The sequence below is a fragment of the Vulpes vulpes genome, chromosome 11 (genome assembly GCF_048418805.1).
Source record: "Vulpes vulpes isolate BD-2025 chromosome 11, VulVul3, whole genome shotgun sequence".
Classification (NCBI taxonomy): Eukaryota; Metazoa; Chordata; class Mammalia; order Carnivora; family Canidae; genus Vulpes; species Vulpes vulpes.
In genome coordinates this window covers 22,609,564-22,634,375 of record NC_132790.1, presented here as the reverse complement: position 1 = coordinate 22,634,375, position 24,812 = coordinate 22,609,564, and the positions used below count along the sequence as shown (strand labels likewise).

At 37.6% G+C, this 24,812-nt stretch overlaps 2 protein-coding genes across 2 annotated transcripts; both read right to left on the bottom strand.

Moving 5' to 3' along the window:
* Positions 1-10,934: 10,934 nt before the first annotated feature.
* On the bottom strand, positions 10,935-11,876 carry LOC112912124 (olfactory receptor 51G2). Its single transcript, XM_025988863.2, has one exon. The coding sequence runs from the start codon at positions 11,874-11,876 to the stop codon at positions 10,935-10,937; it is 942 nt and encodes a 313-aa protein (XP_025844648.2).
* A 7,980-nt stretch (positions 11,877-19,856) lies between these two features.
* On the bottom strand, positions 19,857-20,816 carry OR51G1 (olfactory receptor family 51 subfamily G member 1). The gene has a single exon (XM_025988826.2). It carries the CDS (start codon positions 20,814-20,816, stop codon positions 19,857-19,859), a length of 960 nt encoding a protein of 319 aa, XP_025844611.2.
* Between the last annotated feature and the right edge of the window lie 3,996 nt (positions 20,817-24,812).

Here is a 24,812-nt window from a genome sequence, read left to right as displayed (position 1 = left end):
TGCAAGATTATGATTTCCAAATAAAGAACCAGAACCCAGAAAAATGCAGTGACTTTCTTAAGGCCACAGAACAAATGATAACTGAAATGGTTGTAAGTAGAGTTCAGAAAGTTTTCATACAGTAATTTGTTTTGGCTCTTAACTTCAACTTATTAAATATATTTTTATAAGCCCTCAAAATTTCTGAAAAAAATCCAATTAATAAAAGAAGGGAGAAATTGGAAAAAAGAAAATTACTTTTCATGGGTTAGAGGATGTGTCACACCTAAGCCTCTCTTCTAGACCTTCCAAAGATGAAGACACTATAGGGTTGTTCCTGGGTCTCATAGCTGGAAGAATTGAATCCATGAACAATGAAGGAAGGAAGGTCTTCATTCATGTGTGGCCAGACTGGTAAGAGGGAATAAGATCTTGGATGGATTAATTTAGTGCTCTGGAGGGATTAGGTCATATATCTAAGAGGCAAATATATTGCATATACTTAATTGATGATGTATTATTTGTTCTATACTGTACCAAATTTATTATGCACAATATCTCATTTAATCTTTTTGGTATATATCTGACATAGATATTGCTCTTGTTCAAGATTTATGGCTTAGAGAAATTGAGTGATTACTAAAATTGCAGGCAGGCCTGAAGATGGGGCTCAGGTCTTTTTGGGGCCACTTGCCTTTATTCTGCAACCTTATGCTACATCATCTTCTAGGATATAAACAAAAAAGAAAAATGAAAGAAATTAGCTGTTTATTGATAGGCCAGATAGGTAAAGTTGTGGTCCACAGGACAAAGCTTGTAGAATAAGGCTTTATTTCATCACTATAATTGTGAATTATTTAAAATCCTCCACCTTTAAAAATCATCAAATTTTGCTTAAGAATCTGGATATTTTTTATGTTATATTGTGAAGAATTTATTTTCATATTTTATCAAGTATTCTTCAAAAACAACACTTGGCTTTGTACTATTCATATAAAATACACTATTTGATTATTTCTAATCCTCTAAATTTTTTTCAGTATAGTTGACACCCAATGTTACATTAGCTTCAGGCGTACCACATAGTGATTTACGGTCAATTAATCTGTGACCAAGGAGGCAAGAATATACAATGGGTAAAAGATAGTCTCTTTAATAAATGGTGCTGGGAAAACTGGACAGCTTCATGCAAAAGAGTGAAATTGGACCACTTTCTTACATAATACACAAAAATCAACTCAAAATGGATTAAAGTCATAAATGTGGACCTGAAACCATTAAACTCCTAGAAGAAAATATAGACAGGAATTTCTTTGACATCGACTATAAAAACATTTTTCTAGATATGTCTTCTCAGGTAGGAGAAACAAAAGCAAAAATAAACTATTGAGTCTACATAAAAATAAAAAGCTTTTGCATAGCAAAGGAAATCATCAACAAAGCAAAAAGGCAACCTACTGAATGGGAGAAGATACTTACAAATGATTTGTCTGATAAGGGATTAGTATCTAAAGTATATATAGAACTTATATAACTCAGCATCAAGAAAACTCCCAAATAATCTGATTTTAATGGGCAAATGACCTGATTATTATTATTTTTTTAAATCAGCATATCTAATACTATCAGCCTAGCATTCTGGAGCTGAGTAGTCATGTCCCTTAAGACAGGGTTTGCTGGAAATCATATCCTCCTACCACTTGCTATTTGTCTTCCACAATTTTTCTTCATTCATTTACCTTACTGGGTGGCCTTCATGCAGATTTGAGTTTATGACTCTAGTTCTAAATTTTTTTTGAGAGAGGTAAGTGAGACAGTAGTCTGGTTTTATTATAGCTTTTTTTTTTAAAGATTTTATTATATATTCATGAGAGACACAGAGAGAGATGCAGTGACATAGGCAGAGGGAGAAATAGGCTTCTCAAGGGGAACTCAATGTGGGACTTCATCTTGGTACTCTAGGACCACGCTCTGAGCTGAAGGCAGATGCTCAACTGCTGAGCCACCCAGGCACCCCTTATTATAGGTTTAATATATGATCTGGATCATGAATTTATTTCTACACCATGGTCTTCTCTTCTAGGCTCAAGGGCCATAGATCCAAATGCCTAATTGAATCTACTTTTTAATGAGAATAATGATAATAATAATAATACTTCACAATTATTTATCATTTACTAAGTACTACATATTGTACCAAATGCTTTATATAGTATATGGTAACTTATATTTATTTCTCTATTAACCCATGAGGAGGTATTATTATCTATTTCTATTTGACAGATGAGAAAGTGGGAGCTTATAAGGTTAAAAAACCTTTCCTGGGCACACAGCTAGTAAGTGATGTAATTTGGATTCATCCCAGGTTGAATTATTCTTGATTTCAGTTAACCACTACACACTCTTTGTGTTACATAGGCAGCCGGAGCTCAATATCTTCAAAATGTGATTAATTAATTCCTCCCTTTAAGTCTGTTCCTTAGAAGAAGAAAAGATAGTAAAGAAAGTATTCTCTATCTCACTAAGTAGAACTCTTACACACTTAATTCTTCAAAACTCACACCAGGAATTAAGCTTAATTCCTTCCTTCTTGTTGTTAAAGCCACACATAAAATAAATGTCGTCATGAAAATAGTCATGAAACTTTCCAAATCATGAAATTTCTTTCTTTCTTTTTTTTATTTCTTTCTTCTAAACATCTCATGATACTGTTCACTTTTCTTACAGATTCTACTGTGGTGCTTGATGATTCCTTATCTGGATTCCTGCAACACTTCCTACTTTGCTTTTTCTTTATGGACACTTCCCTAATCCATTCTCTATATCATAGCCCAACTGAATATCTTAAAATGCAAATATGATTATGTAACTCCCCCGGGTAAATTCTTCACTGGTTTCCCTTTACCCTAAAGGTACAGTTTCTGTTCTTTGGCTTGGCCTATATAAACCTTCTTAGGGAAATTTAGGTCTCACAGTATAATCTCTTGTCATACTTATTGTTTCTGCTACCACTATGCGGAATTTATCTCAGTTCTGTAAATTTGCAATGTTCTTCATCATCCTTCATCCATTTCTTCAGTGGAGTACAAAGGAAAGAAAATATAATGTGCAGTGTCTGGTAAATAAGGAAAGGTCAAACCCATAGGCTTTATAAAATAGCATTAATTTTTCTAATAAAAACAGAAAGTTGTTGAAGTTATAAACAGAATGATAAACAGATTTGCATTTAAGAAAGAGTAGCAGTAAGAATTATAACCAAGAGGAACAAGCATTAAGCTATTGCATTTATCTAGGTGAATATGTCAGTTGATAGAGATAAGAGTCAGGGAATAATAACTAGTTGGATGATAGTGCTGTTCACTTATGGAAGAAAAATAATAAGTTCAGTTTTAATTCCATTAGATTAGGGTGTCTGATATCTTTGCCTAGAAGGTCTTGCTGCCAAATCCATACTATCTACATATGAGGAAATGAAAAAGGTCTATGCCTGTATAGAACAATACCAGACAGAAAGAAAGTACACATTCCATATGTGTTATGAAAAGACATAATGGAATGAAATAATGTATATGGTTATGCTTGGTGTCTGAAAATTAGTGCATTATAAAAATTCTGTATATATGTGAATTTCCAGGGAAAAATCTACTTTCTGGGAAACTTCAAAATACCAAGAAATGACTTTTGTTATTAAGGTATAGGAGGGTAACATATATTCTTTTGTTACCTCATTATTTTTGTATCTTAATAAAAGGAAATATCTGTTACAGTAATTCTGTAAAATATTTTGCCTTAAGATTCCTTTAAACTCTTAACAAATATTAAGAATCCCACACATCACTTAGTCCCACACATCACTTATTTATGGGTATTATATCTATTGATACCATATTAGAGATTGATCACTTTATTTATGTATTAATTCATTAAAATAACAATAATAAGCTCATTGACTATTAACATAAATAGCACATTTTTGAAAAATAACAGATAAAATAATTTAGTGGCAAGCATAGCATTATCTCTAGAATTGATTCATCCCACATAACTGAAACTTTGTACCCTCTGGAGGTCTAATATGTGACATGGTGACTATAGTTAATAATACTGTATTGTATCTTAACATTTGCCAAGACATTAATTTTTTTTTAAGATTTTATTTATTTAGAGGCAGAGAGAGTGCATGAGTAAGGGGAGGAGCAGGAGAGGGAGAGAGAGAATCTGGAGCATACTCCATGCCAAGTGTGGAGCCAGATGTGGGGCTCAATCTCACCACCCTGAGATCATGAGCTGAGCTGAAGCCAAGAATCAGATGCTTAACTGACTGAGCCACCCAAGCACCCCAAGACAGTTGATCTCAAGTATTCTCATCACACACAAAAATATTATAACTATAGAACACGATGGCTATGCTTTTTTAAGATTTTATTTATTTATTAATGAGAGACACAGAAAGAGAGGCAGAGACATAGGTAGAGGGAGGAGAAGCAGGCTCCATGCAAGGAGTCTGATGTGGGACTTGATCCTAGGAATCTGGGATCAAGCCCTGAGCCAAAGTCAGATGCTTAGCCACTGAGCCACCCTGGCATCCCAAAGGCTATGTGAATTAGCTTTATGGTATAATCATTTCACAATTCATATATTAAAACATATTTTATACCTTAAATATTTATAATTTTAGTTGTCAGGTGTACATCAGTAAAGCTGAAAAGAAAGAGAAGCACTATTTTGAAATTTTGGCAAATCACATTAATATCTGGCTTAATAGAGGGAGCTGGATATCATATATGCTTCTACATTCAATTCGGGTGTCTATAACATGTTACATCGCCTTTGGGAAACCTCACTGTATGCGTATGAGAGAATGTGAATGGTAATTAATAAAAGCACAAACAAACAAAAATACCATCTTAATATTATTTTAAATGTATTTTTAAATATTTTATTTATTCATGAGAGACAGAGAGAGAGAGAAGTAGAGACACAGGCAGAGGGAGAAGCAGGCCCCCCTCAGGGAGCCCGATGTAGGACCAGATCCCTGAACCCCAGGATCTGACCCCGAGCCGAAAGCAGAGCTCAATCACTGAGCCATTCAGGCATCCCCCATATTAATACTATTATGAAAATAGTTTGACCTTGGAAATTCCTGGGAGATGTTCAAGGGACCATCTAGGGACCCCAGAAAATTTTTGAGAATTATTGATTTGTTAAAAAAATACAAAAATTTTTAAAGATTTTATTTATTTATTTGAGAAGGAGTGAGAGAGATCACCGAGGGAGACGGGGAGTGAGAAGTAGGCTCCCTGCTGTGCAGAGAGCCTGATGCAGGGCTCAATCCCAGGACCCTGGGATCATGACCTGAGCTGAAGGTAGATGCTTAACCAAGTGGCCACCCAGTCACCCAGTAAATACAAATTTAGAAATGACAGAGAATTAACCACAGTGAAACATAAACACAAAAGATGTAATCTCTGATCCACAAAAAGTTCACATCCCTGTGTCTCTGTGTGCATCTATGATACCAGAGCCATGAGCTTTACTGCTGGGCTGGTTAAAAGAGTTGATGTTTTGGAATAAGGCCCTGATGGTGATTCTGAGACAGGAAGCAATTTGAGCTCCAGCAACTTAATAGTGTGTCCATGACTTAGGTAAGATCTACATGTGTATGACACCATGAGGGTGAAGCTATCATTCCCTTTGTTCCAGTCAACCAAGAATTATTTTTTTTTTACAATAATGTAGATATATGTTCTCAGCCATGCTATAAGATAATATTAGAGTATGTAGAAACAAATTCTGTTGCATTAAAGGAAGGAATTAGGGACGCCTGGGTGGCTCAGCAGTTTGGCATCTGCCTTTGGCTCAGGGCATAATCCTGGGGTCCTGGGATCAAGTCCCACATTGGGTTCCCCACAGGGAGCCTGCTTCTCCCTCTGCCTATGTCTCTGCCTCTCTCTGTATGTCTTTCATGAATAAATAAGTAAAATATTTCAAAAGAATAAAAATAAATATAAAATTTAAAAAATTCAAGAGTTGGGAGACAGCTGATGTAAGCTTGCATAAGATAGAAGGATCTGAAGTCAACAACTGTCTCCTACCTCTTCAGTGAACACTTCATCATAAAAGCTGTTATTCATGCTTGATGGCAGTCTCATAACCAGCAGCAATTATTGCATCTCTGTTTAATAACCTTTTCAAGGTGTTTGGGCCTCAGGATTCTCAAGGGAAGGTGCAATTCATCCCCTCCCCATTCTCATCAGGCCTGGGTTAGATACATGCAAAGTTTAATGATTATGATCTTGGATACAAGTGCTTGATCCCAGGTCCCTGAGACCATTTCTAACCACTTCTTATGGTCACAGCTGTTCAGTTATGTTTTTACTTCCTATATGAAGGAGAACCTCTTCTAACAGTGACCTTGAAATATCAGCTTTGCTTAGCACTCCTTTCTTCTGGTTTTTATATCAATTACTTGCTACTTTTCCATGAGTTAGTGTAGTTTCTTGTTCACATAGCTCTAGCCACACCAGTCCTTTTGCTGTTCCTAGAACACTGAAGTTTGTTTCCACCTCAGGCCCTTGTCACATGCTCTGGTTCAGCTCTGCCCGTTGTAGAATGAATGCTCTTCCTTTAAATTTTTTCATATCTCATTCCATCACATAATATAGAATTTTGCTTGAAAATTCCTCCTTAGAGAGGTCTTCCCTGCTCACACATTTCTTCCCTCTCTTTCTATCCAGTATCCTGCTTTATTTCTGTCAGAGCACTTGGCACAGTCTGAAATAGTTAACCATTTACTTTTCTATTGTCTGTGTCTCCCAAATGTAAATCGAAAGCATAGTCTTTTGTTGTTTTGCATATTGTGATCCTAGAATGGAGATTCTGCCCAGAAAATGGCATACTCAGCATTATTTATGGAATGAAGGAATATTCCTCCACCCACATATTTTTGCCAGTCTAACTTCTGCATGTCCTTTAAGACAGCTAAGTCAGCCCCTCCGGAAAATTATCCATGGTTCTCCAATCCTTCAGGTTTGTTCCAGGGCTCCCTCTTATTAATCATACATTTTCTGTGATATGTTTTACTCTGTGTGTTAGGTTTAATTTTAGGAACGAAAGTAACTAAAATTTATGTGAGCTGAAAAATGTTGGGGCCAGGCGGGAAGGGAAACTCCTCAAGATGGCGGATGCCCCAAAATGGCTGAGGTTCCTGTCACCACCTCCATTTGGGACGTCAGTGGACCAATGACCTGCTGACAGCTTGACGCAGACCCTTAGACCTCTCCTTTGGACTTCCCCAACCGGACCCAATGCCCTTCAAACCCCAGAGGAGGAAGTCACCTTTGACTGACCAAATTGCAATCCTTCCTTTGCATAGTGAGGGTCACTCTGACGGGTTGGATTGCAATCCTTCCTTTGCATATGAGCCAACCAATAGGAAACCGTTCTGCCTTACAACGTTATGTAAACCCCCTACCACCTTGTCTTGGCGCGACTTCCCCGATTCACTCTTTCCCCCCGTGAGTCGTGAAACCTCGCCCAAGGGTGCCTGCAATAAAATCTGTTCTTGGACCCTCGCTTGCCTTGGCGGTCTCATTTCCATTTAGTTACTAAAAAACCTAACAAAAAACATGCTAATAATTTTATTCAAAACATTCATATATATCATATATTTAAATTTTGTAGAGATCCATGGGGGATGGACATTGCTATTGTTAAATTCATTTTAATAGAAAATTCACCTCATATAAGTAAATTAACAGAACTTTCTAAACTGAATTCCAAGTACAGTATTCTTTCTAATGTCACAAGAACTTCCTAATTTGCTTAAGATGTAAGAGAACATGACTCCCATGTAGGACTAAAATTTGCAAGTACACAGCACAGATATAAAGCCCAGCTGTGGAATTGTATGCTTGCTTTGAAATTTGCAGTGGCTTCATGGTTTTCCTGAAATTTTGTGTGTACACAGACACCCAAAATACATACCACTCATGACATTCACAGACATATTCTATTTTATTCTATTTGTTTTGCCTAAGTATCCTTGGATCATCCACATGTAACACCCAAGGTTCACATATACCCCATCATTGTAGAAACAGCTTTCTTATGTCAGACAGAATAAGGCACTGTTGAGGAAGACATAAACTGTCAAGAGTTAAATGTCAGGTTCACTAGATAGCCTCAAATTAAGTTCAACTTCATATGAGAACTGACTCCACATAAACTTAGTAGTAGAGGCTTTAATCTTTGGCCCATTGTCAGTGTCTTTCTTGATCCTGCACATGACATCCTCAATCTTCCCTCTAGATACTCAAAACCCTACTCAGCAGCATTTTACTCAGGTTTGTTTTCCTCACAGATACCAATAAGACGAAATTCCAAATACTATATTAACATATATTACTCAAAATATAGTTTTTATTAAGTTTTTAATTCCATTATATTTAACATACAGTATTATATTAGTTTAAAGTATACAACATAAATGATTCAACAAAAAAAATGATTCAACAATTCTGTACATTATTTAGTGCACATAATGAAAAGTGTACTCTTTAATCCCCATAACCTATTTCACCCATCTTTCTACCCACCTCTCTTCTGGTAACCATCAGTTTGTTCTCTATAGTTAAGAGTCTTGGTTTGTCCCTCTTTGTCTACTTTTTCCTTCTTTGTTTTGTTTCTTAAATTTTGTATGTTAGTGAAATAATAGGGTATTTGTCTTTCTCTGATTGGCTTATTTAACTTACCATTGTGCTCTCTAGCTCTGCTCATGTTGTTGCAAATGGCAAGATATCATCCTTTTTTTATGGCCAAATAACATATACATACATGCTATTACTATATGTACATATATTGTTATGTATATTGTTATATGTATATATATACACACACACATAACACATATATATGTTATTTGGTTATATATGTTATATATGTGCTTGTGTGTGTGTGTGTGTGTGTGTGTGTAATATTCTTTATCCATTCATCTACTGATGGACAATTGGGCTGTTTCTATAATTTGGCTGTTGTAAATAATACACTCATAAGCAGGGGTGCATGTATCCCTTTGAATTAGTGTTTTTGTATTTTGGGGTAAATATCTCAGTAATGCAACTACTGGATTATATAATAGTTCTATTTTTAACTTTTTGAGGAGCCTCCATACTGTTTTCCACAGTGGCTATACCAGTTTGGATTCCCATCAATATTGTAAGAGGGTTCCTATATCTCCACGTTCTTGACAACACTTGTTCTTTCTCATATTTTTTATTTTAACCATTCTAACAAGTTTGAGATGATATCTTATTGTGGTTCTGATTTGCATTTCCCTGACAATGAGTAATGTTGAGCTTCTTTTCATGTATCTGTTCGCCATCTGTATGTCTTCTTTGGAGAAATGTCTATTCGTGTCTTCTGCCTATTTTGAATTGGATTATTTGGGTTTTGGGTGTTGATTTGTATCAGTTCTTTATATAATTTGGATACTAACTCGTATAAGATATGTAATTTGCAAATATCTTCTCTAGAAGATTGCCTTTAAATCTTGTTGACTTTTTCTCTCACTGTGCAGAAGCTTTTTAATAAAAATAAAGTCCCAATAGTTTACTATTATTTACCTTGCCTCATGAGATATATCTAGAAAAATATTGCTGTGACTGATGTCAGAGAAATAACTGCCTGTGTTCTAGGATTTTTATGGATTCAGGTCTCACATTTAGGTTTTGAAAGATAATTTTTTTTCTAGGGCAGAGTAGTGGTAAAATTCTAATAGATAAGAGGGTTTAAGGAATTATCTCTCTTTAGTTCATTGGTTTATGACCTTCCCAATATGGTAAGTGCCTCAACCTCTTTCTACTTTCCACTTTCTCTTCCTCCACTCCTGTTCTCTACTTTTCCCTGACATGCTAGAGGACAATGATAACAAAAACAACTTTGGATATTTCCTTGAATACATTTTTCTCTCTCTCACCTCTGTCCCAGCTTTGCAAATTCTATTCCTTCAGATAAGACTGCCCTACTCCAGTATGTTCCTTAAGGATGGCTACTGTGTCAACTCAAGGAAATCTTTCCTCACACTGTGTTCCCTCAGCTTGAAGAAGATATTTCTCTTTTTGCTCCTCTATTAATTCTTTTTACTTTGAACAACACAATTAACATATGGCTATATAACAAATCATCCCAAAATTTCATGTCTGAAACAAACAAACAAACAAACAAACATTTATTGAGCTTGCAAATCTGCAACTTGGGCTGGGTTCAGAGTAGGATTGATTAATTTATTGGGTTCCACCTGGAAAGACAGGAAAAATAGAGGTTGGAATAATAGGAAGATTTGTTCACTCACTAGTAGTTGATAATGATCCAGCTAAGGCTGTGAGACCTTAGCTTGGTCTATTGGCTGAGACATCTACATGTGGCTTCTCCATGTGGTCTCAGCTTCCTCTCAGTATGGTGGCTATGTTCAAAAAGTGAGATAGATAGAGACATAGATGGATATAAATATAGAGATAGAAAAAGAGGAAGAGTGTGAGGGAGGTGTATACCAATGGAAAATGTATCACCTTTTATGATGTAGCCTCAAGAGTCTTATAGGGTCACTTCTAAAACATTCAATTCATTGAGGCAGTTACAAAGTCCTATGCAGTTATGAGGAGAGAAAAACGGATTCCATATCTTGATGGAGGAGTCACAAGTTTCTAGAGGAGAATGTAGGATTATAAATACCTCTGTGGCTATTTTTGGGAAATACAATCTGCCATGTTGTAATGCATTGTGTTTTCCTCCCATCAGAGCAGAGTTAATTCTGCAAGAGCTGTGAGCTCATTCCTTCTTGATCATTCAATGTATTCATTGAGTAATAGTCTCCTCTATCTCATGCACATTAGATATTATAAAGGATAGAGGAGCAAAGTACACTTAAGGGATTAGTGCCTCTAAGACTAGACCAGTTAGCAACAAAAAGCATGGGTTACACGATCTCGGATCTGTTTGGTCTTCACACTGTAGACAATGGGGTTCATCAGAGGAGGGAATAGAAGGTATACAAAGCCCATGATCACCTGGACCAGATGAGATCCCTGCTTCCCAAAGCGGTGGATGACAGATAAGCCAATCATGGGAGTGTAGAAGAGGAGCACAGCACATATGTGAGAAACACAGGTGTTAAGAGCTTTGAATCTCTCAGCCCTGGATGCAATGGACAGGACAGTACGCAGGATCAGGGCATAAGAGAAGAGAATGAGCAGTGAGTCTATACCCACTGTTGAAATAATGACAAACATGCCATAGACACTGTTGGCTTTGATGTCTGCACAGGCCAATTTCATCACTTCCTGGTGGAGACAATAAGAATGTGAGAGAACTGGAGAGCCACAATAGGGGAATCTTTTGAGCATAAAAGGCAATGGAAAAATGAGTGCTACACTGCGGCCTAGGGAAGCTAGGCCAATCCTGCCAATGACAGTGTTGGTGAGAATGGAAGCATAGTGCAAGGGGCGACAAATGGCCACAAAGCGGTCAAAGGCCATGGATAGTAGCACAGAGGACTCCAGGAAGGACAAGCAGTGAATAAAAAAGAGCTGAGCAAAACAAGCATCGTGACCAATATCTCGTGCTCCAATCCAAAAGATGCCCAGCACTGTAGGGAGGGTGCAAAGTGACAGACCCAGGTCAGTCACAGCCAGCATGGACAAGAAGAGGTACATAGGCTCATGGAGTGAGGGCTCTGTTTTAATGATAAAAAGTATTGTACAGTTACCCAGGATGGAAACCAGGTATATAAAGCACAGTGGGATGGAGATCCAGATGTGCATGTGCTCCAGCCCAGGAATGCCACTCAGCAGAAAGGTGGAGGAAATGTTGCTGCTGCTTTCCAGGGATCCCAAAGTCATTGTGTGTGGAGGGAAGAGGAAAATTGAACTCCTTCCAAATTCCTGAAATGAATTCAGAAAAAGCTATGGATTATAACTGGGAAGAAGTTAGAAACCAAACCAAACCAAACATTAGAATCAGGTAGATCTAGAATTGTATGGCTCTTCCAGAGGTCATTTTCTTCTGGTCCCTATTCCCTCTGAACATTGTTTTAGAATTTTTTTCTTTCCTTCAAGCTAAGAGTCCTGAGAATCTTCACTATTCTTTTTGGTTATACCTAACCTTGCCTACCCATTTTGAGAAGATCTTTAAGTAAATGCTCCTCACCTGCCTATTTTCTGCCAGGATGCTCACTAATATTCCAACCTTTCTTTCAACTTCTCTTTCTTTCCCTTCTCCTACCTTACTTACTATTCCTTGATCTTCTTTCTTTCTTTCTTTCTTTCTTTCTTTCTTTCTTTCTTTCTTTCTTTCTTTCTTTCTTTCTTTCTTTTTCTTTTTTCTTTCTTTCTTTCTTCTTTCTTTCTTTCTTTCTTTCTTTCTTTCTTTCTTTCTTTCTTCTCTCTCCTTCTTCCTCTTTTTCTGCTTTTGTCTAACTTCATTAACCGCATACAATTTCTAATCTTAGACTCAGACGAGTCCTTCACTCACCTTCTCATCCAGTTTTCCACTTCTGGAAGCCTAGCTTGATCCAGAGAGCTCATATGTGCTACTCAGCTCACAGAATTCCAGGAAGAACTGGAGAGTGAATGAATGGCTGTCTGTAACATACATAATTCTTGGCTGCTGAAGTACCATATTAAAACTCCGATCCTCCTATCAGTCAGTGACCTGCATTCCCTTGAGATCTAGAATTCAACTGCTATGAAACTAGGTAGGAGGAAAGACTGAAGCATCATCAACCATGGCTACACCTTCAATTGCAAGGCAGAGTCCATGAGAATCCACAGAATAGAAGGCAATAGTGCTAGTTGGACTTACTCTTCTCTAGATTAAGAAATGAAAGCTCAGGAGCGTACAGTCACTGGGTAGAGGTCTTATGCCAGTTTAAGCCTCCTGACTTTCAGAGCAATGATATGCCTACTCCTAAATAACAATTCCACTAGAATGTAAGCTTAGGAAGGGCAGGGACTTTGTTTTGCTTACTTCTGTGAAGACAGTGCTTAGAATGTGTCCAGGTACACAGTAGGCACTCAGCATTTTTTTTAATGCATGAATAAGAGTTAAATGTATTTAGTTCGCTGTTACTAAATTGGTATATGTTTTATTCCTTTAAAAAAATCTTGTGAATAAAGTTCTATTAATAGTACCATATTATAGATGAAGAAACGGATTAGAAAAAATTACTATTTCTAAGATCAAAGATATAGTAGACAGACAAAATGGGATTTGAACTGAGATCCAATTTTTCTCTAGATTCCAGAATCTCAACAACCATTATACTTTCTTCCTGCATAGAGGACAATTCACTGTCAACTAGAAGCAGCAAGCATAAAATCAAGGGCTTTAATAGACCTCCAAAAAAAGTGCTGAGTCTTTAGCTAAATTAACAAACAAACCTACTAGAGACACATACACAAATATATATGAAGGTATTTTCTTCCTCACTCCAAATACCAGTGAAATTAGTAGCCAGTGTCATTAACTCACTGTCCACTTGAAGGTCAGATTGGCTCTTGTGTGTTGTTCCTCAGCTTCTGCTTTGGCCATGATCAGTGGTCACCACATCATTCATCAAAGTGAATTCAGAAGAGCTGTGATAAACTTACCTGTCAGGGACAGGCAAGCTACATGGTGGTTAATGATATAAGTCATAAAACTTAAGGCAGAAAATGTCTTGACATGAAAATTAAGTAGGGTAGTGAAGGAATAGTATACATTATTTAATAATATAAAACTTTATTTATAATACCTGATGAACATCTACTGTTTGCCAGATGCTGTACTAGGAGCATTACAGAAGAAATAACATTAGACCTTAGAAAAACCTTGCACATTAATGTTATTATCTTGATTTGCAAATGAGGAGAAAGGCTTACAGAATTTGATAATGTGCATAAAGTCATAGCATCAATCATTGACAGAACGGGAATTCAAACTTAAATCTCTGGAGCTCCAAGGAGCATTCTAAAAACTTGGAAGCATTTAGGTTAATACATCTGGGCAGGTTTTTAAAGCTGAGACAGCCCAAAATGGATGAAGATTGAATGACAAATGATAGAAATATCAAAAGTCTTTTTGCCCCACCTTCTTTTAGCTTAAGATGGACTCTCTTTGTTTTTTTAAAAGATTTTATTTATTTATCCATGAGACACACATGGGGGGGGTGGGGTGGGCAGAAACACAGGCAAAGGGAGGAGCAGGCTCCATGCAGGGAGCCTGACTTGTGACTCGATCCCAGAACCCAGGATCACACCCTGGGCCAAAGGTGGTGCTAAACCGCTGAGCCACCTGGGCTGCCAGATATGCACTCTCTTTGGAATCAGAATTTGTGCCTCACATTTTATTTTTTGTTTTAAGATTTATTTATTTATTTATTTATTTATTTATTTATTTATTTATGAGAGACACAGAGAGAAGCAGAGACACAGGCAGAGGGAGAAGCAGGCTCCTCGCCAGGAGCCCAATGTGGGACTCGATCCCGGATCCCAGGATCACACCCTGAACTTAAGACAGACACTCAACAGCTGAGCCACCCAGGTGTCCCATTGGCCTCATATTTTAAAGGGAATAGGGCAGAATAAAAATCAGAGAGAGAGAGAGAGAGTGATAGAGTTAGAATAAGTTGAAGGAAAGAATCCGGACATAAAAAAATGTAGATAGTAAAGCCAGGAGATATCTACACTGGAAAGATCATCTTTAGCCTGTTGGCTGGGGAGATTTTAGTGAGGTAACTATTCTAAGGGCTTTTTATTTAAAGGTATTCAGAGTATCCAATATCAGATTCGATGAGGATTTCATTATTTCTTGGCAGTTCAAAAAGCAGTTGTCTAGAGTAGAGGGATTTTGGAAATTTAACAAATGGTCTGCTCACAGTTGTTCTTGGAGAATATTCTTAGAGGGATTTAGGCAAGTTCAATAGCTGCTTCTAATTCTATCACTTAGACTCTGTGGTCACTCAGGAAAACATCCTTTCATGTCACAGACAAGTTTTTCTTTCAGGCCACTCTACTCCCTAGCCTTCTGTCTCTGCTTCTTGAAAATACTCCTGATTCTGCTAACCTCGTGTCTGAGGTTAAGGGGTAGAGACCAACCAATAGCTCATATCATTCCTGTATCTCAGTTTTGTCTGCCTAATTTGTCTGTCTCCCTGGGTCTCAGTAATAATCCTACATTGCCACACATAAGGCAACTCTCTGGGCAGGAAGTCAAGGAATGAATGAGTGTGAGAAAGCTGTTGTCTGTTTGCTAGACTAGTGCTAAAACCAGACCTGGGTATGGTCAGTGAGATCTGACTGCAGTAGTCACCACCTTCCACAGGCACCCTCTATAGCCTCTTTTGTGCCTCAAAAGCCCTTCCCTCCCTCTCCCTTTCCAGAGCTCAGGTGGAGCTTTCTGGGAGCTCTTTCACCTCCACAACTCAGCACCAGACACCTGTCTCACCTACCAAAGTTATATCCAGAGCTTCCAGGCCTTGCAACAGGGAAGAAGAAAGGCTAAAATTAGAGGCTCTGAGTAGAGTGGAGACACTGGAGGATGGATTTTGAACTCTCTGATTTTTATGAAATTGCCTGAGGTCCCCATTGAGATTCTTTCAAGAATCTTTAATGAATTTCCTACTAGGACTGGCTCTCTGCACCTCATTATCTTATACTCTGGGGATAAAGGAAAGAGGAGAAGAGTCTTTTGAGATATCAACATGGGAAGCCCAGAAGATGTTGCACACTGTAGCTACTTTTTAAAGATCTTGTGAAATTTTGAACAACCCTGAAACTTCAGGAAAGCAGAGTGGGCGTTTTGATAGTGTTTTATATATGATGTATCATAACAATATATACATATCAGGTATGACAGTGTATATTGTGAGTATATATAACTTTAACATCAAAAGGAGCTTTTTATTTTTTTATTTTTTAAAGGTTATTTATTTATTTATTTATTTATTCATGAGACACACACACACACACACACACACAGAGAGAGAGAGAGAGAGAGAGAGGCAGAGACACAGGCAGAGGGAGAAGCAGGCTCCATGCAGGGAGCCTGATGTGGGACTCGATCCCGGGTCTCCAGGATCACTCCCTGGGCTGAAGGACGCGCTAAACTGCTGAGCCACATGGGCTGCCCCAAAATGGGCTTTTTAATTCAATGCTTCACCTATCACTAAGAGAAGAAAGGAGTCAGACCAAGTGCCTAGAAAATTTGTGATAGCATTGATTCTTGGTGTCCCAAGTAACCCTATATGCTTCTGACTCCTGCCTACACTCAAGGACTCTTCCTTCTGTCTCTGATCCACACAGACAGAGAACTCAGCGCTTTGTTTCTAGACATCCAGGAGCTAATTGGAGAAGCAAATTCATTCTTATAGCCTTCTGGGCAACATGAGCTCCTGAAAAATATAGTTAAACCAGGGAGTTTTATATGTCAATACAGGGATATGAAGAATTAATAATCCATTTTTTTGACTTTGAAAGCTGATGAGCAAGACATTTTAGAGAGAGGAATGGAGGGCCATTTCAGCTAATTAGTATCTAGCTTATTGAATCTAATTTGGGAATATAAAGGTAAAAATATTAAGGAATGTCCCAGATTCCCACACCAACCATAAGAGGCTATTCCAATTAATTAGCCTGAAGGATCTCCTTAGAATGTTCTGGACTTCCTCTTGTGGTCACATTCCATTAATTTTTAGTCAAGCACATTGTAGACACATTTAAGTGTTATGAAGCAGTGTTTCTCAAATCAGAGTCACCAAATAATCAGGATCAGAATCAACTGTATTGCTTGTTAAAATGAAGATTTCTGGGCCTCATCCCTATAATACAGAATCAGAAACTGACATTAGTCACAACCACAAAAGTATAAGAATTTTCATATATTATTGTCTTTATGATGTGTTTTCAATTCTGATTCCAGAATTTTTTATTCCCTCTATAATTAAGTATTGACCTTTAACCTGGAATTCATTTCAAAACACAGTTAATTCTTGTATTAGTTTGCTAGGACCACCATAACAAAATAATACAGACTGGGTGACTTTAGCAATAGATATTTATTTTCTCACAGTTCTGGAGGCCAGCAAAGTCCAAGATCAAGGTGTTGATGGGTTTGGTTTCTTCTGAGGCCTCTCTCCTTGGCTTGCAGATGGCCACCTTCTTTCTGTGTCCTCACATGGCCTTTCTTCTATGCATGAATATACTTGATGTCTCTTGCTCTTCTTATATGGACATGAGTCACATTGGATTAGGGCCAATCCTAAAGGCCTTATTTTAACTTATTATCTCCTAAAGACCTTACCTCCAAATATAGTTACTTTCTGAGGTACTGAGGGTTGGGACTTCAATATACGAAGTAGAGGGGGCACAATTCCCCCATAACATGTTTTTTTATGCATCCTATTTAACAAATATTTTATAACAAATAATACCTCCTCACTGCCCCCATAAAAATACACAAGCAATATTTATTTACAGCCTCTGAGTCCAAGCATTGAGAAAAGAGGTAGTGTTAGATATGTTTTGGAAGAAAATAGGTTTGAGTTTCAGATGTTATGGAAAGAGAGAAAGAGATTGCATTAATCTTCCAACAGCTTTCCTTCTAATTATATTACAGGGAAGATATCCTGCCTGATTTAAATCTTAGCTATTCAGCTTCTATGAGGGAAAAATGGGATATGACATGGGGAGAGATCAGGAAAAAAAAAAGTTCATATCTCCTAGCTCAGAAAAAAGTAGGGAAAAGAAACAAGGTAGAGGCAAAATGTAAGGAAATACCTTGTATGTAAGGATGCTCCCTTGAGGAAACACCTACTAGGAGAGACTAAAAAGACCAAAAGAGAATATTAATGGACTGGACTTAGACAGACTGGGGCAAAAATTAGTGTTGCCTTTTTAAAATTTTAGTATAGTTTTAAAATTGTGGTTATTGCAAATTAGTAGATGCTTATGAAGAAGATGGATGATGTAAAAAGAAAATAAATAACATTTCTCCTCTGGTGCACCCTGGTGTGAGTAAAGTTTTGCCCATCTGTCTTTACAGAATGCCCGCAATGGTTCCCAGGAACATGCCATACTGTTTTACATCCCTTTTTACCTTTGTCTCTACTGAGGGAAAATAGATGCCCATTCATCTGAAATGTTAGCATACGCGGGAAAACTGGAGCCCAGAAACTTTCAACAGCACAATGCCAAAAGTTTAGTTTTTGTGATCTGACAGACTTGAATGTAGTTTTCCATTTATTAGATGTGATATTGGTTACAATAATTTACCTCATTGAACTTCCTATCTAAAAGGATTATATAAGAATTAAGAAGAAATTGGCTATCCTAAGTGATAAGATAGCATTGAATAAAAATAGTTTGAAAAACTAAAGTTTTAACAAAAGCATTGATATTCCATGTTGTAGTAAGTAGGTAATCATGACCACTTAAAAATATGTCTTATAAGCATGCTTTTCAAGGAATATTCCTGGAGTTTTTATAAAGCATACCTTTTTTACTCGTACTGAAGTTTTTTCTACCTTACTTAAGTGTCTGGGAGGCCATGCTTCAGAAATACACATGCGAATTTTTGATCTAGATGGTAGGTTATAGTTCTGTACAAAAGAAAAGTCTTAATTTTGGTGTGACAATAATTAAATAATCAAGATATAGCAGTCACATAGCTGCTACCTGGAGAACACCCTCCTGAAGTAAGTTTTTATAACTGACAGAAAACTTATTTTAAAATTTTGACTCTGCCATTTTAATTTCCAAAGGAGAGTCAAATTGAATATTGCATGCACGTGCTTTGAGACATTCTGTAGTATATAGTAGATGCTCAATAATTATTAGCTGCTATTGCCACAATTGTCACTATTATTTTTATCATTATTTCCCAGCTAATCAGTCCGGGGAGGGGGAGGAAATACAGAGTGTTGTATTTATTTTGAAAGTTAAAATGTATACATATTAGAGAATGCTCCCAAACCCCTAATGAACATATGTCCTCTGACAGAATTTTGAAGGTACATTCAGACATCAACACAGGATATTTTTTTTTTATCAACTTTGGTTTTAAGTTGCTCTCATACTGCCTTTTGAAACTTAGTTTTGTAAAAACTCTTCAATAGATGTGAGTTCAAGGGTGGCACAAAGCCTCTGGAAGATTCTGGAAGAAAATCTTTAACTTCAACTGGTTGAGGCATAGGAGAGATGAATCTGAGACCCAGAGATATGAGTTTCACAGTGAATAGGATTCATTTGGCAAATCATGGTTCCTAGATGCTGACTGGTTCTTTTAAAGTACTAGATCAAAATGTAGGGTAAATCTTATAAAACAAAGAAATTACTTTGAGTGGTGTGTAAGTTAGGGTCCAATCAGAAGAAAGAGACCACACAGTAATTTTAACAGAAATATTTCATATAAAGATTTATTGACAAGAGATTACAGCAATGAAATCAACTAAGAGTGGGAAAGAAAGAACCATAAAGGATACTTTAGGGCTGAGGGAGAGTCTTTAAAGAAGAAACAAGTTTTCAGGGGAAGAATTTTCCTCAAGGCTAGTGTGAATGAAGCTCATTGAATGACAGAGCTCACTAGATTGTTCTAGGCCAAAGCTGGCCTACAATTAGACTGAAGCTGGTTGGTGGACAACCACCTGCTGGGAGACTGATGAAATTTTCCAAGCTGCTTATAGGGATTACTACTGACTTTCTGGAGAGCAGCTGAAGCACCAGCTGGAATCACCAGAAAGTTTTTAGAAGCTGCTTGAGGAGGTTATCTGTTAACTGATTCACTGGAAGCTAAAAATATCAATAGGCTTTATGCCCTCAAATCCCTCCCTTCATCCTAACCCAATTCTATCGAAAACACCTAAGAGATTTTACAAAGTCAAACTTCTTAGCAATGCGAATGCGGATTTGCTTGGTCTTGATACTGTAGACAATGGGGTTCATGAGAGGTGGTACCAGCAGATACACATAAGACATGAGGAGGTGTACAATACGGGGCAGATGTTCACCAAAGCGGTGCACAAGAGACAAGCCAATCATAGGAATGTAGAAGAGTAGCACAGCACAGATGTGGGACACACAGGTGTTGAGGGCCCGAAGTCGCTCCTGACGGGATGCAATGCTTAACACAGTGCGGAGGATGAGGGCATAGGAGAGGAAGATGAGCAGTGAATCCACACCAACAGTGCAGGCCACAACAAAGAGCCCATATATGTGATTGACAATGATGCTAGAGCAGGCCAGCTTCATGATCTCTAGGTGCAAACAATATGCATGGGCCAGCACATGGGAGCGGCAGTACTGGAAGCGTTTAAGGAGGAATGGCAATGGTAGGATGAGCAGGGCGCTTCTAAGCATTGAAGTCAGCCCCATCCTGACAATACGTATGGGTGTCAAGACTGTGGAGTAACGCAATGGGTTGCAGATGGCCACATAGCGGTCAATAGACATGGACAATAGAACTGAGGACTCTACCAGAGACAAAGTATGGATGAAGAAGAGCTGAGTGAAACAGGCAGGGATGCCAATCTCTCTGGCATCAAACCAGAAGATGCCCAACACAGTGGGCAGTGTAGATAGACAAAGGCCCAAGTCTGTCAGAGCCAGCATGGCCAAGAAATAGTACATGGGTTCATGGAGGGTGACATCAGTACGGATGACATGGAGGATGGTAAGGTTTCCTACAATAACTGTCAAGTAGATGAAGCAGAAGGGAATAGAGATCCAGCCGTGGAGATCTTCCAGACCTTGGAAGCCCGTTAGGAAGAAAGTGGCTTTTTGGAGGCTGCTATTATAAGAGATGGTCATGGCTTTACAATCTTGTATTCACCAACCTGCAATATAAAATGGGATTCCTTGAGAGTGACAGAACTGAATTCTCACTTACCTAAGTGTCCTGAGAACAGTGAGAGAGGAAGGGTCTGCAGATGAAATGAGAAAGAACTGGGGGACTTAACCTATTAGCCTTTCCTGGAGAGTCTAGGATGGGGACTTTTACAGGAGATTTCTGTAGTCTATGGATGCCATATGATTTAGTCTTATAGTGGTGTGTCTGCCAGTGTTGGGCTTTCCGCAGTTTAATGAGGTCACCTCAGATGGCACCTTTTTCTCATACTCCTTTCTGAGAAAAATTTCCAATTGAATCACTAAACACTCAGAATCTGTATCACATATATACCATTTTGCATAATTGTGTACTAGGATCAAGTGCATATCATATGTATTAAAATGTATGTTTAATATGGCTGGGGATTGTGCTTTATTCCACAATGCCTAGCCTGCAGGGGAATGCAGAGGAAACCTTGAGTAAATGTCTGTTGAACTCAACTTGTGACTTGTAACTTGTGACTGGAGTGATGCCTTTCTTGAATCTACATAAAAACCTTTGGTGACTGAGGATGCAAATTGTGTTGTGCAAATATGAAGTCTAGAACTGAGAAATATCTGAGAAGAAGCAGGATCTTAGAAAACAAATAATTCTAGGAAAGGGCACACGGGGGCTTAGTTCTGAGAGATATCAGAAGAGATGTGAGTTTCTAACATCGGGGTAGTTAAGCTGGGACTAGATGTAGAGATGAGGATGCAGAGGAAGTATGCACCAGATCTGAAACAGAAATAACAAAGAGGAGAAACCTAAAATGGTCAGGAAAATCCTCTAATCTTGAGCTTACAATGAGGAACTAAATCTTAAGTCTCTCAGCATAAGCTATGCCTTTGGGGTTTGGATCAATATAACACACAGGTATAGTCTGTGTCTATAATACTTGAACTGGGCTCTGTTTAACTTCTGCCTTTCAAACTTTTATTCAGTTACATTTATTGCAAGACATACTATAATGGGTTCTATGTATATTAATATAGTGTGACTAATATGTTGTTTATCACATGCATTAAAAGCTTAAAATAGCTAAAAGAGACCAAGAATGGGGAATCAGAGAAACAGGATGAAATTAATAGTGTATTATATCACCAAAGTCATGTTACCACTGTGACTACAAAAAAGGATAGTAGGTTGAGGGTTTCTAAAAAGGCATTGCACTTATGATGATGAGGGCATCATCAATTGTGTAGAGAATATTTCAATAGATTGGAGAAAGATTAAGGGCTTAAATTATCAGTAGGTGAGGAGGAATAAGTAAAAAGTGTATATTGTTTGTAGTTTCCTTCTAAGAGAAAATCTTAGATGAGTGAAGAGACCAGGATATTTTAAGAAGGAAAGATGGGGAGTTCAGGGTACTTTTTCAAAAGGCTGCTTTTTTTTCTCAGGAAGGTAGAGGGACATTAAAGAGTAAGGATAAAGACAAAACAAATTCAATATCTAAGTTTTGGCCATGCATATGTTAATCAAAACGAGTAATAAGATAATAGTGCAATAATTAATGTAATAATAAAACCCCTCTTATTTTGTGATTCCAAAGTTAGTTCAGGGAAGGAATGAGAATGAAGGAGAGAAGTAGAGACCAGAAGGAGACAAGCTATGAAAGAAAAGGAACTATCACAGCATTTGCAGAGGAAGCTGTGGGCAGCACAGGCAAAAAATGTATTTTGGCTCTGACATCAAGACAGACAATGGCAACAGAATTTTTAAAAAGGAATGATAAGAAAGAAGGGGAATTTCCCATCTGTTAAGGGGAGAAGCAAATGAGTTTAAATATATGTGTAGCTTTTCAGCCGGAAGACTCACAGTGAAGCTGGTTTCCATCCATCTTATGTTGAGCCGTTTCAGAGTTCATGAAAGAGAAGAAATGTTTGGAGATGATCTGTGTCACTCCTATATTTCCAGACAGGGAAGGATCATTCTGCTGCTTAGTGAGAAGTTGTATCCATCGTATCTCTCTGCTATTATTTTGTCTTCCAATTACTTGCATATTATATTTTGGGGATGAGTAAGAGGCAGGGGTGCCATATATGGGAGGGAAAGCGATCAAAGCAAACCATAACTAGCGGTGGAGAGATGAAATTGCTGTATAACTGACTAGACACTGCAACTCTGGTACAAATTTGGAACTTAATAAAGTTTACTCAATAAATGCATAAGTGAACAAATGGTTGGAAAAAATATGAGATGCAGTAGGGATTAAACAGAATAATTTTTACTGCAGTAACTACATTTTCTTCTCCAAGGCACTCATTTCCAGATTAATGGATCAGAGAAGTGTTGGCAGATTCCTCCACTAGAATATTTCATACATCCTTAATCCTCCCTTCAATTCTAAGTTATTGGGGTGCAAGGATGTCGTCCTAAGGTCTATGGCAGAAAAGAGGAGAGATGGGTTAAGCAGTGGTTTCAGTGACACTGTGACCTACTCTGACTCATTCCTCATATAATTGCAAACAAAAGGGTTCAAGATTATCAGCATGTGTGTTGGTGAGCATCTGCAGATTCTTCTTGCAATCCACACAAGAATGTACCAACAGCTGGAGAGATGAGTCAGAACTCAGGATGAGTGCTAGCACAGTTACAAGAGTAGTCTCTAAAATACAGGGTCTTTTTGAAGAGGCCATCAGCTGCTCCCTTGGGACCCGAGACTGAGAATTCCCTGAAGAGTTCTTAAAGTGCTTAGCTGAGGATGGAGCCCATGAGAGGCTGAGAAACCCCAATCCTGTATGTGAGCAAGGGATATTTTCAAGATGTTAGGATGCTTTTAGTTCTAGATCTCATTTTCTGAAACTAGATAAGAAAGATCTAGCTAGGCTTGGAGTGCAGAATTACAAGAGAGAGGGCATTTTGATTCAGATTCAGATAAAAGATAAGGATGATTCCAGCCTAATCTCTGATAGTTTCTAAACACATGACCATGCCACCTGGGAAAAATTAATCTTCCAGAAAAAATATTTCTTTCCCTTCCCCTTTTTTTTTTCAGACTCTGGTACTATCAAGTATGTTTTAGAGTCATTTGCTACTGTAATTTGGTTGAGTTTAGGGAGAAGAAAGGTCCACGTTGGCCTTCAGTCATAAACTAGAGTTTCTTAATTACTACTGACCATTGCCTGTGTATTCTGTCCAGTACATTTGTAGTTTGTGTCATAATTCAGAAACCTGTGCTCCAAATACCAGTTTAATACCTTAAATAGTTCATCAACCTATTTTAACTACCAATATATATATTGAGAGGTCTTCCAGAATTGATTTTAACAATTGGAGGAAATGATTCCTGTTTCAGTTTTAGTAGGTTATATCTTTCTAGGAATGTATCCATTTCTTCTAGGTTTTCCAGTTTGTTTAATACATTTTGGATTCATTTGCTAGTATTTTTATCACGTGAGGGTTTTTATTATTCTATGAAGCCAGCATTACCTTGATAGCAAAACCAGATAAAGACACCACAAAAAAAGAGAACTGCAGGCCAATATCTCTCATGAACATAGATGTGAAAAATCCTAACAAAATACTAGCAAACAGAAACCCCTACAAAAACGTAGCAAACCAAGTCCAACAATACATTTAAAAATTCATTCACCACAATCAAGGGGGATTTATTCCTGGGTTCTAAGGGTGGCTCGGTATTCACAATCAATGAACATGGTACATTTCATCAGTAAGAGAAAGGTTAAGAAACATATGATCATTTTAAGAGATGGAGAAAATGCATTTGACAAAGTACAAGATCCATTCATGACAAAAGCCCTCAACATAGTAAGTTTAGAGGGAACATACCTCAACATTATAAAGGCATAAATGAAAAACAATAGCAAGCATCCAAAGCAGGAAGAAACAGAAAATTTAAATAGACTGATTACCAACAATGAATGTACATCAATAATAATAATTAAAAAAAAAAAACTCCCAACAAACTAAAGTCC